This window comes from Cicer arietinum, chromosome 7, assembly GCF_000331145.2.
Source record: "Cicer arietinum cultivar CDC Frontier isolate Library 1 chromosome 7, Cicar.CDCFrontier_v2.0, whole genome shotgun sequence".
Lineage (NCBI taxonomy): Eukaryota > Viridiplantae > Streptophyta > Magnoliopsida > Fabales > Fabaceae > Cicer > Cicer arietinum.
In genome coordinates this window covers 30,402,269-30,420,074 of record NC_021166.2, presented here as the reverse complement: position 1 = coordinate 30,420,074, position 17,806 = coordinate 30,402,269, and the positions used below count along the sequence as shown (strand labels likewise).

At 30.8% G+C, this 17,806-nt stretch overlaps 2 protein-coding genes across 2 annotated transcripts; both read left to right on the top strand.

The window, feature by feature from the left end:
- Positions 1-10,763: 10,763 nt before the first annotated feature.
- LOC101498575 (uncharacterized) lies at positions 10,764-11,126 on the top strand. The gene has a single exon (XM_004513093.1). It carries the CDS (start codon positions 10,764-10,766, stop codon positions 11,124-11,126), a length of 363 nt encoding a protein of 120 aa, XP_004513150.1.
- Positions 11,127-15,429: 4,303 nt separating this feature from the next.
- Positions 15,430-16,278, top strand: LOC101498911 (uncharacterized). Its single transcript, XM_004513094.1, has one exon. The coding sequence runs from the start codon at positions 15,430-15,432 to the stop codon at positions 16,276-16,278; it is 849 nt and encodes a 282-aa protein (XP_004513151.1).
- The last annotated feature ends 1,528 nt before the right edge of the window (positions 16,279-17,806 follow it).

The following is a 17,806-nucleotide window of genomic DNA, read 5'->3' as shown; positions in this document are numbered from 1 at the left end:
ACTTTACATCAAATATATGACAACAAGCATATTATTCATGTTATAATCATAAAAATCAAAATTTTATAATTAAGTTCATCAAAGCAAACATATTACTCGTAAAAACCAAAATTTTATAGTTAAATTCTTTAAGGCAAACATAAAATCAATATTTTCTTTTAAGACATCAATATATTATATCAATATCGTACAAACTATTAATTTAATATCTAGCATAACGTTGCATGGGAAAAAACCCTTACCCTAGGTGTTTTCTTTATTAACACCTCTAAATTCGCACGAGAAATAGCTCATGAGGCAATGATGACTTCCACGCAGATAGATATTGGGATTTACGACTTAAAAAATTATTTTAGGAGTATACGAATGACAAATAGGTGTGACTGCAAGAAGGCCTAATGGAAATGTATGAACAGAAGGAGCATTTGCTCCATTGTTAAAATAAGGGGATTTCAATAACTATTTACGTTGCAATATTACCATTGAGTTCTTGTCTAAAATTGAAGTGCACTTAATTTCAAAATTATGCTACCAATGGTAACTATTTCTTTAATTTTATTAGGTAGTTACAAAGCCAATTGAAATCATGTATATTTATGTGTATGAATTAATTAGAATTAACTAGTAGAGTTCACCATATATTGTAGGGTGTCACACCACCCCTTTTTATTAAATAAATAAATTAGAGGGTGTCACATCACCCTTTTAATTTTTTATCTAAATAGTTACGAAACAAAATTGGCATAAGATTATATTTGTAGAGAATTAAAATAAAATCATAATTTTGGTTTAAGAGAGAGGAATGCATGAGATATAAAAAAAGAGAATAGTCTTTTTGTTGTCCTCTTTTAATTGCATAAAAACTCATAATTAAATTTGTATTCTTCATTTCAAAAATAAATTAAATGTGTTAAGGAGGAAAGAGAAGTGGGTGCATGGTGTCAAGCAAGAGGGAATGTACATTATCTCCTCTCTTAATTGGTTGAGTCAAGGACATAAAGTTACATTATGCTAAGACAACACCATTAATTGTCATAAAATCTTGTCATGATGGAGAGTAAAAGAATTAGTCAAGTCACTAATTTTTTATACTAAAGATGGATGAATCAAAAATATTTTCAAAACACTTATAACTGAGTTTCAGTAACTCTATTATCTCCTAAAATGCATACTTATTTCATCGAAAATAAAACTAACAAACAATATAACTTCTATAAATTCTAATTTTAATTAATTAATTCAACTAATATTTTTATCAACTAAAGTAAATAAAGCAAGACAAAAATATCACTACAGGTCACACATAACAAAATAAAACAAGCATATCAAACACATAAATTTCATGATTATCGAAACTAATCAAATAAAAAAAATACACAATAAGCCATTTAAGAATTAATCAAGTCATTAATCGTCCTCATGTAATTGTCACGTTAAAACAATTAAATAATAAATCATGAGTTGTATAATTCTTCTAAACATAAGACATACAAATTTTTCATTAATGGTAGAAAAATTTGATGATGGTCCTCAAAATTTGATATAAGTTGTATAATTTTGAACAATCGAATCTTGAATAACTGACTCCTATTATGACTAAAAGGAAGCTTGTAAGAAGCATCAAGTCGATTCCTTAAATGTTTGTTACTTCAATTTTGGGATAATGAAAGTTTATGAAATGATCGATCACATTATGATGCTATGTACATCATATTGTTAGATACATTGATAATTAAGATAAATTAGAAATTCTTATTGGTCAAGAGTTGATCGTTGACTTGGTTCGACAAGAGTTGTTGGATGATTATAGTCACATAGGGAATAAGTTCAAGCCATGTACTATTGCATTTAAGTTGGCAATATGAGTTATGACGAAAAGGTTTACTTCCAATTAGGATGGACCAAATATTGGAAAAAGAATTGTCTCATATACCAGAAAGAGTATAAGTGGATTAAAGAAATCTAGATTGTTTCTTCAACTTTTTGTTATAGAAGTCAACTTCTTCTACAACATGTGTATAAGATAAAACATGCAAATTGTTAGAACCAAGTTGATTTGAATAAATACGTCACTCACTTGTTTTGATGATAACAAAATCGTTTGTAGGAACAATTTAATGCTCTATTGTTCTAGTTAAGCGTGCAAGTTCGTGTTGCAACCAAGTCTGCCCCTTGAACATTTCCACTTTGTCGTTTTGATGTTAACAAAGGTTGTAAGACCCATAATTTTAAAGTACACTTTATGTATTTTTATGTATTTTGGATTTTGAGCTCGGAGGCTTTTTAGCCAAAGTTAATAATATTTTGAAGTTTATATGATCAAAAAGTTATTTGGATGCCGTTTGGAATTACTCGTCGATGAATAAATTAAATTAACTGCGGTGAATCCTATACGGAGAATTTAATGCGTTACGGGTAAAATGGTAATTTAACAAATATCTAGATATTTTGAGATATTTGTTAAGTTATATTTAATATATATTTATGTTTGGTTGGAGGGAAAAAGAAAGGAAAATAGAAGGAAGGAAAAGGAAAAGAAAATGATATAAAAAGGAAAGAAGAAAAAAGGAAGAAAGGAAAAACAAAGGAAAGAAAAAGAAAGGAAGGAAAATCTGATTTTTCCATCTTCTTCCTCTGTCACTCACGCGCACCAATTTCCTTCTTCTCCATTTTCGTCCTTTTTTGCTTTCTTTCTTCAAGTTTAGAAACCCAAAGCTTGGTGAGTGTTAGGATAAGGATTTCTTAACTTCACTCTTCCTCTTTGATTCGAAAACGAAGAAAAACGGTATTAGAGATTCAAACACAAACCCCTCCGTTTCATCTAGATCTAAGCTTCGTTTCGCGAGGAGTTAGATGGGAAAGTTGCTCACTACCACACTACGGCGCTAGGGGCCCAACTTGGAGGCGACGTTGCGAGCGGAGATTTTTACCGGATTTACTCGCGGTACTGGAAACGCACGTTAAAGCTAACGTTAAGGTAAGGGCTCCTTCCAAACTTTTAGTTTGCATTTAGGGACTTATCTGTGATTGTGTGGAAAGGATCTTGTTAGGGTTTGAGTATTGATTTGGGGGAAAATGGATCTAAGACTTTATGGGTAAAATCTTAGAGTTAGGTTTTGGTTATATTTGATGGATGTTTCGTGGAAAATGAACTTAACTCATTTGTGTATGATTATGGGTAAATGAAATTTGATGTGTTTGAGTGCTATGTTGTGTTGATTTGTGTTCGTCGTATTTGACGGGGTCTAAGTTGATACCGATGAAATTTGATGTGTTTTGGTGTGGATTGTGAATTGAATTTGATAAAATGTTTTGAGTTGGTTTTGTTGTGAAATTTGAAAACCATTAGAGTTAAACGAGTATTAAAAATGGGGAATCTTTTAATATCTCGGTTTACTTAATGTGTGTTTGTGAAAATCGTTTAAGTTAACTGGATATTGAGAATGGGGAATCTCTTAATATTTCTTTTTGCTTAATGTTTGTTGTGAAAATCGTTTAAGTTAACTGGATATTGAGAATGGGGAATCTCTTAATATTTCTTTTTGCTTAATGTTTGTTGTGAAAATCGTTTAAGTTAACTGGATATTGAGAATGGGGAATCTCTTAATATTTCTTTTTGCTTAATGTTTGTTGTGAAAATCGTTTAAGTTAACTGGATATTGAGAATGGGGAATCTCTTAATGTCTTGTTTACTTAATGTTTTGTTTTGAAAATCGTTAAGTTAAATGAGTATTAAGAATGGGGAATCTCTTAATATTTCTGTTTGCTTAATATTTGTTGTGAAAATCGCTTAAGTTAAGTGAGTATTAAAAATGGGGAATATTTTAATATCTGCATTTGCTTAAGGATTGTTGTGGATGGAGTCAGTATATGCTCATGCATTTTCATGCTTTTTGTAAATCGTGCAGACCCGTGATAGGTGGCACCTTGATAAATAGTACTTTGGCCTGTGATAGGCGGTACATTTATGATTTACGTTTTTGAAAACCGTGCAGACCCGTGATAGGTGGCACCTTGATAAATAGTACTTTGGCCTGTGATAGGCGGTACATTTAAGATTTACGTTTTTGAAAACCGTGCAGACCCGTGATAGGTGGCACCTCGATAAACGATACGGGCCCGTGATAGGCAGTACGTTTATGGTTTTCGCTTTTTTGTAAATTGTGCAGACCCGTGATAGGTGGCACCTCGAAAAACAGTACGGGCCCGTGATAGGCAGTACGTTTATGGTTTTCGCTTTTTTGTAAATTGTGCAGACCCGTGATAGGTGGCACCTCGAAAAACAGTACGGGCCCGTGATAGGCAGTACGTTTATGGTTTTCGCTTTTTTGTAAATTGTGCAGACCCGTGATAGGTGGCACCTCGAAAAACAGTACGGGCCCGTGATAGGCAGTACGTTTATGGTTTTCGCTTTTTTGTAAATTGTGCAGACCCGTGATAGGTGGCACCTCGAAAAACAGTACGGGCCCGTGATAGGCAGTACGTTTATGGTTTTCGCTTTTTTGTAAATTGTGCAGACCCGTGATAGGTGGCACCTCGAAAAACAGTACGGGCCCGTGATAGGCAGTACGTTTATGGTTTTCGCTTTTTTGTAAATTGTGCAGACCCGTGATAGGTGGCACCTCGAAAAACAGTACGGGCCCGTGATAGGCAGTACGTTTATGGTTTTCGCTTTTTTGTAAATTGTGCAGACCCGTGATAGGTGGCACCTCGAAAAACAGTACGGGCCCGTGATAGGCAGTACGTTTATGGTTTTCGCTTTTTTGTAAATTGTGCAGACCCGTGATAGGTGGCACCTCGAAAAACAGTACGGGCCCGTGATAGGCAGTACGTTTATGGTTTTCGCTTTTTTGTAAATTGTGCAGACCCGTGATAGGTGGCACCTAGATAATCGATTGCTCAATTGATTTATCAATGCTTTGGTCAGTTATGTATTACTTGATGGTTTGAGAACTTCATTTTGAGTTCATTGTTAATTGGCAAGCATTATATGAACTTTTAGCATATGGAAAATCCTTTTAAGGTGCATGCTTAGTTGAAAGGTTATTTTGTGCATTTAAAACTTAAATGTTATGTGTTATCTGTTAATTTCGGTTGGTGACCCTTTACAATTATTGTGGAAATCTGGGTTTTGCCCTCAGATGAGAGTCAGGACGATCCTGCCGGTTCGTACCCTACTGACGGGAATGGAGATGGGAACGCTTGACTGCAGCTACGTTAGGAGGATCTCACGGGGCGCGTGGAGATCACTCAGGGTGTATAGTTTTTGGTAGGATGATCAGATTAGGTTGATGTATAGGGACTAGACGTCCTACTTTTTGGGTTGGAGTATTTTGATTTGGAAAACTGTACTTATACTAATATTGTCAGTTTGACATCTTATTTGAATGGGTCTCATGTACCATTTGTTGTTGTGTAAATGCTTTGGATTTATATTTGGAGAAACTTTTCCGTTGCTTGTAAATTATAATGACTCAATTATTTATCCAAAGGCATTTTCTTGTTTATTTCTCTGTTTCAGTTTAATTTCTTTTGAAAAAAAAAATACACTCTCGCTTTGAAAAACGGGGTGTTACAAAGGTACTTTGTCAGAACAATTTATTTCACTAATGATTTCATTAAGTGTGTAATAAATAGAACAAGGAACCAAATGAAGCGCTAGAGGATGTAAAAAAGTCAGTGGAAACAAAATCAAATCAATCAATAAAATTCTCATAATCAAGTAATTGCATGTTTTGGAAAAGTACATGCATCTGCCTCTAATAGTGTGCTTTTGCATATGCCTCTGAAGACTGAAGCATGCCTTTGGTTTGCATACCTTTGATGAGTTTGTCTCTTAACATTCAGTGTATCTTTTGAGTTTTTATGCCTCTAAAGATTCAACGTGCCTCTGGAGTTTTTATGCTTATGACGAATAGTAACTGTAGGATGCCTCTGATGAATAGTAATTATAGCATGCCTCTAATGAATAGTAATTATAGCATGTCTCTAATGAACAGTAACTCTAGGATGCCTCTAATGAATAGTAACTGTAGGATGCCTTTGATGAGTAGTACCTGTAGGATGCCTCTGATGAACACTGATTGTAGGATGCATTTGATGAATAGTATTTTTTAGCATGCCTATGAAGTCTGAAGCCATTATTCAAGTATGCATTTAAAGCATATATTCCGCTGACTTTGAAGAATGCAAATGATACACAACACACTTTGAAGTTGCAATGATTCTGATAATGCAACAAAGATGAAGTTGTCCATTCCACTAACTCTAAGTCAAGCAGCTTTGCATCTGCCTCTAACTATGCTTATTCAAGCATCACAACATATGATACCAACAATCAAGTAAAAAACTATGAAGAATAAAATTCAATGATTCTGATGGAGAAACGTCAACGACACTGATGAAAGATCAAAAGCTCTAATAGAGTGAGAAAAATACTAAATTGGACTTAGTCGTATTCTTACTTTAGAAGTTCCAAGAACAAGCCAATATTTGTTCTAGCCCTAATCCAATCGAGCATATGAAGGAATACTTAGCAAAATAAATTCCAAACGTTATCTAAATATATACACACAATATCTTTCTAGAAGAATTGCTCAAATCAAATTGGGAAATAAATAATTTCCTAATGGTCTTATTATCAAGATTGTATCAATCAGAATTATATTTGGATGTATACTTGTTATGCAAGAAGATCTGAACCAATTCAAAAGGAATGTCGTATAGGATCTAGTCCCCAAACCATAGAAAAATAGCCAATTAGAACCAAATGGATTTTCATAAACAAACTAAATGAGAAAGGTAAAGTTGTTAGAAACAAAACTGAAATTGTAGCCCGAGGTTACAGTCAACAGAAAGGTATTGACTACATTGAAACTTTCTTAGCGGTAGCAAGGTTAGAGGCTATTAGACTTTTACTTTCATTTGTAGTATTAATAAAATTACCTTATATCAATTATATGTGAAAGTGATTTCTTAAATGATTACATAAATGAAGAAGTATATGTGAAACAACATCCTGGATTTGAAGACAATGAATTTTTATATCATGTCTTGAAAATAAAAAAAAATCTTTATACGGTCTAAAATAGGATCCAAGAGCTTGGTATGACAAACTAAACAACTTTTTTTTAGAAAATAATTTTGAAACAGGTCAAATTGACACTACTTTATAAAGAAATATGAATTAAATCTTATTTTAGTGGTTTGAGATGAAGATATATATAGTGGTGAATTTTTCGTCCCATCTGTGTTCAATGTCTACAAACTGAATGTTTAGTACCCCTTCTTGAACAAAGTCCTTAATGAAGTGGTGTTTGATCTCTATGTGTTTAACTCTAGAATGTAGGATAGGGTTTTTGTTTAGGAAAATGGTAGAAGTGTTATCATAATAGATGGAAATGATGAATTCTTAGATTTTGTAGTCTTCAAGTTGATGTTTCATCAAAAGCAGTTGAGAACTGCAGTCAGCTGCTGAAATATACTCAACCTTTGTTGTTAACATGACAATGGTGCTTTGTCTCTCACTTGACCAAGATATTAAGTTGTCACCTAGAAAGGTGAAGTTGCCACTAGTGTTCTTTTTCTCAAGTTTATCTCCAACATAATTAGAATCACAATATCCACTTAGTTTGTACTTAGGAGATATCTTGTAGAACAAGTATGGTTGGTAGTGCCTTTTAGGTATCTAAGGATTCTCTTAGCAATGGTTAAGTATAATTCCATAGGGTTAGCTTGAAATCTTGCACATATACATACACTAAACATCATGTCAGGTCTGGAAGCGGTAAGGTAAAATAGTGATCTGATCATTCCTCTACTGGTTTTCTGGTCGACCTTTTTGCTTGAATCATCTTTTTCAAGAGAACGTGTAGGGTGCATTGGTGTAGCCATATGTTTGCAATCACTCATCTTAAACTTCTTAAGAAGCTCTTTGTATATTTATTTTGTTGAAAGTATATACCTTTTTGACTTTCCTGAATTTGTATTCCTAAGAAGAACTTAATTTCTCCCACATACTCATTTGAAATTCAAACTGCATCAATTTAGAAAATTCATGGCAAAGAGTGCCAATAGTAGATCCAAATTTAATGTTATCAACATAAATTTGAATAATAATAATAATAATAATAATAATAATAATAATAATAATAATAATAATAATAATAATAATAATAATAATAATAATAATAATAATAATAATGTCATATCCTATTAATTTTCTAAAAAGTGTATTATCTACTTGTCCTCTTTCAAAGTTACTTTAAAGCAGGAAACTATTAAGTCTATCATATCATGCTCTAGGTGCTTGTTTTAGACAATACAAAGTTTTCATAAGTTTAAAAATATGATTTGGAAATTCAGAACTTTCAAAACCTAGGGGTTGTTTAACATATACTTATTCACTTATATAACCATTTAGAAAATATCTTTTAAAATCCATTTGAAATAATGTAATGTTATTATTTGTAGTAAAATAAAGTAGAATACGAATAACTTCTAACCTGGTTATCGAAGCAAATGTCTCAGTGTAATCACTGCCTTTTTTCATAATTGTAGCCTTCTGCAACAAGTTTTGCCTTGTTTCTGACAATTGCCCTTTTTTATTCTGCTTGTTTTTAAAAACCCACATGGTTCCAATAATGGTCTTCTTTGATCTAGATACTAGATCCCAAACAACAATACTCTTAAATTCATTTAACTCGTCTTGCATTGCAAAAATCTATCCATCATTAGCATATCCAATGATTAGGATTTTAAGATGAAATAACTTGTACTACCATCCAAATTTTTCTTTTGATTTATCTTGGCTACTTCTGACTTGGTCAGCTTCATCTTCTATTTATTTTCTTGTATCCTCTGATTTTTCAAGTTCTTCTAGTTTGCCTGCATCATCTTCTTCTTATTCTAATAAACTTGCATTATCATCCACTTGCGTTGACTTTTCAAGATCAATTTGTTTGTCACATAACATAATATAAATTAGATAATTTAAGAATGAAAGAATACAGCCCAAAAGACAAGTTTTGTTTCTAGTGGTTTTATGCTTGTTTCGAAAAAAACAAACTTGTATTCTGCTTCTGCTGAAATTTTAGGATTTTGTGATTCTCTTGGTTCCTCTAAATTTTTGAGAAGCTTCAAAATACTTATCTAGCTTTGATATTTAAGATCTAGCTTCTTGAGATCATAGTAAACATAATATCAGACAATAATCAAAGTCAAAGAAATATATAACCTATATGTCAATAGTTTCAGTTTCACTATGAAAAACCTTTTAGATCTTCTTTCCTGGTTTTCAGATTATGAATTTGTATATTCTCTTATTAAGGGGTTTGAATGAAGGGATTTGAATTCCAATCTAAATTTTTAGTCTTGAGGAATTTGATTGGAGTGTTTAGAAAAGTCTCTTGATTTTGACACTTCTGTTTCTACTGATGCATCAAGTTCCTCTGGAAATTCTGGTTATGTTCATACTTCAGATTTTTCTGATAGTTCTAGTTCATCACATGGTTCTTCTTTTCTGATAGTTAGGGTTCATCAATTGGTTCTGGATGTAATAGGTATTGTGATGACCAATCCTTCAACTTGGTTTCTTAGAACATCTACAACATAAACAATATTGTCTTTTGGAACCCAAATCTAATTGAGTCTTGATTTGGTAGTCTTGAAAGGATTAATGTCTTTCCTTTTATTTAACAGGGGACAAAATAATTTAGAGTGACATTTCTTAGAACAAACAATGCACAAAACATAAGAGTGAATAAGTTTAGGTTGAGTTACTTTTTCTTAGTAGTGTTTAAGTTGGTGCAAATTTACTGATTTAATTGAATGTCAAGATAAACTTGTATCCTATATATATAAGGGATATATCACGTGAGGAAGCCTCTTTTACATGAGTGAGAGAAACCAATCTCAACCATTAAATATAAATAAATGGTAGAGATCAAAATATCCAATTAAAAACTCACGTGCTCTCCTTTTCACATGTATCTCCGAAATTTCTCCTTGTGAATGTTATTTTCTCGGTCGGCACCACCAATTTATTCTGTCATGGTAACTAAATTTTTCAAACACCGTCTTAAATTTCTTCTTAATTTCTCGTATAACAAAGTCAAAAAAATTTCTACATTTCTACCAAACCCACTATTGTAAAAGACAACAAAAGAACGTGAGTGTTGGCGTAGAGAGTCCTCAAGTACCTATTATAATATACTAAAAAGAATTTTAAATTTTATTTTTAACAACTCATCTTCATTTATGCTATATATTTTATTGTTATTTTTTTTATAATGGTCTAGTCTTCTGTGGAAATCAAACTCATGTAATGGTCCAGTCTTCTGTGGGAATCAAACTCATGTAATGGTCAGTCTTCGGTGCCTAAGAAATAAGTACCACTCTAGGTACCAGATTTAATTCTAACAGAAAGATAAAAAAAACTCGGTAATTCCTAAATGGATGGAAAGGGGACGAGAATGTCGTCTTCAGTGCCTAAGATATAAGTACCACTCTAGGTACTGAATTCAATTCCAACAGAAAGATAAAAACTCACTAGTTCCTAAATGGATGGAAGGGGGACAAGAATGTCGTGTTGGGAAAAAACCAGAGATAATTAGCGAGAGCTATCTCAATAATGCAGAATATTTTTCCCCCACCTGTGCAGATAAATGACCAAACAGAAAATACAATTCCAGAGGAAAAATAATTGACAGAAAAATAAATATGAGACAAAAGAACCTCATAAAGAGCCCCTGAAAAATAGGACAATGGTCGAGGTGAAGGCTTTAAATGAGTGTTACGAGAAAAGTAACTCTACCGGGTCCTCAAATTTGTGGAGATTTCGACAAAACATAAACCTTCGAAGTAACAGTGACCGTAAGGATGCTTTTGTTTTATTGAATCCTTCAGTGCCATCAAAGGCCAACAAGCCAAAGGTAGAAACCATCGTTGTCAAAAAGAGAAAGGATGATATAAATAAATCTACATTATCGGCTCACAAGAAGTTTTATGTAATGAACAAAATGAAGAAAGATAGCAATAAACGAAAATCATTTTTGCCTTACAAGCACCATTTACTTGGGATCTTTACCAACATGAATGGATTGAGTAGGAACCTACACCCTTTTTGAGATTTAATTATCAAGTTTTCTCTTGTTGTGGCTTTATCTTATTATGATATAGCAAAACTATTTTGTGTACATAATAATTAGGTGATTAGTAATAGGTTTTATTTTTCTCTTGATCAAAATCTAGAGTTTGCAGATGAATGTGTAGATTGAATGTGTATTTTTTTATGATACAATACACTGTTACGAGTTTATTTAATCAAAGAGAAAATTGTGACAAGTATATACTTTTATCATGGAAGCACACAAACAAATGAAAAGAAATAATTTATTTTATTTTATTTTGTGTTACTCTCCCCCCCCCACTAAAATTGAAAGGTCGCTTTTTGTAGCCGCATCCATAATTTGGAATAGAACATCAAACAATTCCTAATTTCTATATAGAAGGCTCGATTGGATGATGTTCGATGAGTCAGCCATTGCATGTCACCGACTTGATGACTCTATTCTCAATTTGATTGAGTCATTACCTCTCAATGTTTATGTTTAAAATAATTTCTAAATCTTCGTGTCTACCTTCGTCACATGAATGGATTGAGTAGGAAACTACACCCCTTTTGAGATTTAATTATCAAGTTTTCTCTTGTTGTGGCTTTATCTTATTATGATATAGCAAAACTATTTTGTGTACATATAAATTAGGCGATTGGTAATAGGTTTTATTTTTCTCTTGATCAAAATCTAGAGTTTGCAGATGAATGGGTAGATTGAATGTGTATTTTTTTATGATACAATACACTGTTACGAGTATATTTAATCAAAGAGAAAATTGTGACAAGTATATACTTTTATCATGGAAGCAAACAAACAAATGAAAAGAAATAATTTATTTTATTTTATTTTGTGTTACTCTCTCCACCCCACTAAAATTGAAAGGTCGCTTTTTGTAGCCGCATCCATAATTTGGAATAGAACATCAAACAATTCCTAATTTCTATATAGAAGGCTCGATTGGATGATGTTCGATGAGTCAACCATTGTATGTCACCGACTTGATGACTCTATTCTCAATTTGATTGAGTCATTACCTCTCAATGTTTATGTTTAAAACAAGTTCTAAATCTTCGTGTCTACCTTTGTCTCTGTTTATATCCAAAAGAAGGCAATAATAGTGGATGAAGAAAATGTAACTTTTCTACTTCATTGGTTTCAACCTAGGTTTTCTAGGATAGACTTATTTCGATATTAAAAGTTAAATTATTCTAAAGAGACTATAATAAAAAAACAAAATTGGAGACATAAAAAAAAAGCGAATTCGGAGTGAGAAAAGTTTGAAGGGGAAATAGAAAAATTGGAGTTTATATAATTATTTTCATTAATTTATTTAAGCAAATAAAAATATTTAGATTATTTTCTCGATGACTAATCTTATTTACTAGTAAAAAAATCACCAACAAAGATCATTAGTGTAAATGTTGTAACATCTCATGTTGCTTACTAGAAATATGTCTAGGTTATCTTTTAAGCTTTATCATACAGAGAGTAAATATCTCGAAATCAACAATTTTAAATAAATGTTATATAGTCAATTTCAATACTAATTAGATGAAGATTCATAATCCCCGTTCGTGTTAAATGGTTACTATAACCCATGTTAATATTCATATGCATTAGATTGTAATGGTAAAATGAGGGAATAGTTTGTTCGTTTGAGTTTCCAAAAAAGGAATTCGTACAAAAGTTTTTTTGTGGGAATTGTTGTGAGTTAGACAAAGGAGTTTGATTACAATGGTTGTATTTTAACGAGAAATCTCATTATACTCGAAGGTTTAGGGAAAACTTACTTAACCTAAACTGACTATGAATAAATATTTAGACTATAATTATCAAGAACTCTACAAATATAACTTGGGAAATGGATTGTTGTTCATTTTCAAAGAAAGAGAGAATAATTAATATTAATCAATAGTTATCATCTTATATCCAATATCTATTATAAGATAGTAAAATATAACTCGAAACTCTATTTGCGACGACTCATCTTCGTATATGCCACATACTCTAATATTTGACAACTCACAAAAATTATGATCTAAAGTATTCTATTTAGTTTCACTAATATATATGTAACGCAAATCTTTTCATCTGTCCTTCCAAGTACAATTATTGCATACATTATGCAATTTCAACTTCTATTTATCACTCAATACACTTATAGGGTCTAATTAATCATCAAACACTTCATTTCATTAATTGATACAAAAAATAACGAACCATGCAATATCTTCAAAGCAGAATAATGCAAGTTCGACTACATACAGAGTGATCCATCTTCTATTGAAGACCATATATAACTAGTATTGCGCATATTATTAAAATATCATATATTTCGAAATAAATAACTTCTAACCATTTCACTAAATTTAACTATTTCACTAGAAACTTTTTATGTCTTAAACATCTAAAAAAATTTCTTGTATGTAAATTTTTGCTATTCAATATCGAAATTTCATGACTATTATTTGAAAATTTAATTTCACATTCTAATTATTTTAGACCAAACGATAGTTAAAATAATTGAAAATGTTCTCCTTCCAAAATACTATAACGATAGAATTTTGTTACATTTTGAATTTAATTTTTATTTGGTTTGACAATTTTGTGTAACTAATATTTTTATTATATAAAAAAACATTATTATTATTTAAGGTTTTTGAACATTAAGAAATTTTTATTTTTCTTTGCAATGTTCGTTCCTTATATATATAACCTATATTTTCACAGTAAAGAATTGTTTCAATATTTTGAAGGTTATTATGAACATTGTTTTTACCAAACTACTATTCACGAATAAATGTTATAATAAACTGCTAGACACACAATATCATTCAGTGTATGCTTAGATTGACAATGAAATTGACAGATTTGCGATGAACATATAAAATTAAAAATATCAAAAAGTACATAAAGTTATAAAATCTAAAGTTTCAAAACTAATATAAATCATATATAATGAAAAACATATTATAGTTAAATGTACATTTTTAACAATAAATAAATTTATAAATATTAAAAAAATATATTATTAGAGGAACACTTCAATGAAACTAAAAAACTTGAATAAACCGATTCTACTTTAAAAAAAATATTAAAGACAAGAATTGCATCTCCAAAGTAGCAAAATCTTATAAACAGTTTTATATTTTAATATACTTTACATGGATTGTAATAGTCAACAATATTTTACCTTTTGTTTTTGTGCTAAAGCATACCTAATTTATATGTAATTATTCAAAAATATATTGATCTTTAGGCACATAAACTCTAAAAAAAAAATATTACTTTTCAATTTCATATTATTGTTATTTTATACTCACTAATATATGAAATACTACTGCACAACGCACGGGTTAATATGTAGTTAGAGTAATTATGAAAAAATACATAATGTGGGTGCTAACGAGTGCATTAACTTTTGAGAAACTATGTTAATACTAATTATTTACCATTGAATTCTTTATTTGAAACACTGCAAATAAACAAGTAAAATGATTATAAATAAACTAACATATTATTACTTAATAAAACACATCAAGTGAAGTAAATCAATTTCTAAAATGTACAAGTCTCAATTATTGAAATTATATGAGAAGTAGTTAGAGTAAAATTTAGATTCGAATTTTCAACTTGTAATTTTAAGAATCTATTTATTTTGTTTATAAATATACAATGTTAAAAGCATGAGTTGTTACAATCCACCGGCATGCTAAACTTCTTATTTATTCTTACCTTTGTAATAATTATTAAATATATATTCAATAGTAATGACAATTTTGGATTTAAACTCTTGCATAGTGAACTCAAAATTTTACTTACAATTATAATTTTAGTATATGTATATAGTTACTCACAACAAAATATTAACTAATTAATATACCTAATGAGGAGCAACTAACAAGTGAAACGTTGGAGGTTGCACTTGCGCGTGAACAGTAAAAAAAAAAACATAATCGCGTGCAAACGGCTATCGAAAAATGGGGAATGGTTGTAAAGCAAATGTAATTTCCATATTAACAAAATATAATACAAATCCTTTTGTTTAATATTTATAAGAAACAAAAGATCAGGTATGACACAAACAATTACCCATTTCTGAACACTTTTTCACACCTTCCATGTCTAAATAACTTTCCAAAATCTCTTAGCGAACCGATTTCCATTTAACCAAGGAAATCTAACCTTCTATTTTGATTTATATATATAAATATATCTCATATTACAATCACTTCCAACATTCAATTAACCTCGTTGCATATTTTAATCTTACAACTACAACAAAATGCATAAAATATCCCCAAATATTGAAATGTTAAGAGTGCAGGCGCTATCAATTCTATGTATGCCTCACCCTTTTATTGAATTTGAAGGCTTTGGTCCCATGCAAGATAAACTTGATACATATTGTTGCAACAAACTAGAAATTCACAACGACGATTTTCTAGATTTTAGTGGCTTTGTTCCCATTCCAGACAAACTTGATGCATATTATTGTACCAAAAATCAAACACACAACAATGTCAAAGAAAATTTTGAGGAGCAAGATTATAGTTTTGCATGCACCGATGTCCAAGGAACGTCTATATTTGCGGATGAGATATTTGAAAATGAAAAAATACGACCAACACTCCTTAATTTTGACAAATCTATTATCGTATTGAATGCACTAAATAATGATGCATCACATCTTCGACCACCGTTAAAGAAGATTTTTGTTGAGATGTCTGAAAATTCAAACTCGAGATCGAGTGATGTTTCAAAAGAACCTCATAAAGAGCCTCTGAAAAATAGGACAATGGTCGAGGTGAAGGCTTCGAATGAATGTTACAAAAAAAGTAAATCTACCGGGTCCTCAAATTTGTGGAGATTTCGACAAAACATAAACCTTCGAAGTAACAGTGACCATAAGGATGCTTTTGTTTTATTGAATCCTTCAGTGCCATCAAAGGCCAACAAACCAAAGGTAGAAACCATCGTTGTCAAAAAGAGAAAGGATGATATAAATAAATCTACATTATCGGCTCACGAGAAGTTTTATGTCATGAACAAAATGAAGAAAGATAGCAATAAACGAAAATCATTTTTGCCTTACAAGCACCATTTACTTGGGATCTTTACCAACATGAATGGATTGAGTAGGAACATACACCCCTTTTGAGATTTAATTATCTAGTTTTCTCTTGTTGTGGCTTTATCTTATTATGATATAGCAAAACTATTTTGTGTACATAATAATTAGGCGATTAGTAATAGGTTTTATTTTTCTCTTGATCAAAATCTAGAGTTTGCAGATGAATGGGTAGATTGAATGTGTATTTTTTTATGATACAATACACTGTTACGAGTTTTTTTAATCAAAGAGAAAATTGTGACAAGTATATACTTTTATCATGGAAGCAAACAAACAAATGAAAAGAAATAATTTATTTTATTTTATTTTGTGTTACTCTCATATAGAAGGCTCGATTGGATGATGTTCGATGAGTCAACCATTGCATGTCACCGACTTGATGACTCTATTCTCAATTTGATTGAGTCATTACCTCTCAATGTTTATGTTTAAAACAAGTTCTAAATCTTCGTGTCTAGCTTTGTCTCTGTTTATATCCAAAAGAGGGCAATAATAGTGGATGAAGAAAATGTAACTTTTCTACTTCATTGGTTTCAACCTAGGTTTTCTAGGATGGACTTATTTCGATATTAAAAGTTAGATTATTCTAAAGAGACTATAATAAAAAATAAACTTGGAGACATAAAAAAAAAAAGAGAATCCGGAGTGAGAAAAGTTTGAAGGGAAAATAGAAAAATTGGAGTTTATATAATTATTTTCATTAATTTATTTAAGCAAATAAAAATATTTAGATTATTTTCTCGATGATTACGTATGTTTCTCAACAGTGAGATGTGATGTCTTATTTACTAGTAAAACAATCACCAACAAAGAGCATTAGTGTAAATGTTGTAACATCTCATGTTGCTTACTGGAAATATGTCTAGATTATCTTTTAAGCTTTATCATACAGAGAGTAAATATCTCGAAATCAACAATTTTAAATAAATGTTATGTAGTAAATTTCAATACTAATTAGATGAAGATTTTGATACTATGATTTCGAATCCATTATGTTTGATGGAAATTTTGGATTTATGTGACATGCTTATGATTATGTGATACTCTTTATCTTAATAAAAAAAAATTATTTGGGGTTTAGGGTGTCACATAAAGTATTTTATTTAGTGTCTTCACTAATATATATGTAACGCAAATCTTTTTATCTGCCATTCCAAGTACAATTATTGCATACATTATGCAATTTCAACTTCTATTTATCACTCAATACACTTATAGGGTCTAATTAATCATCAAACACTTCATTTCATTAATTGATACAAAAAATAACGAACCATGCAATATCTTCAAAGCCAGATAATGCAAGTACAACTACATACAGAGTTGCTCTGATAATTGCATGTTGTTGCTCTGATACTTAATAATACTCTTATGCTTATTGTTTTGAAATGCTCAAGTTACAATTGTATGAATTGTCAATTATGCCAAAAAGGGGGGAGATTGTTGGACTTTAGTCCTTTGAATCCTAATTTTGACATAATTAACAAACATACAATAATTCATACACTACATGATAAATCTAACATTTGAATTGAGCAAGATTTCAGGAACAACA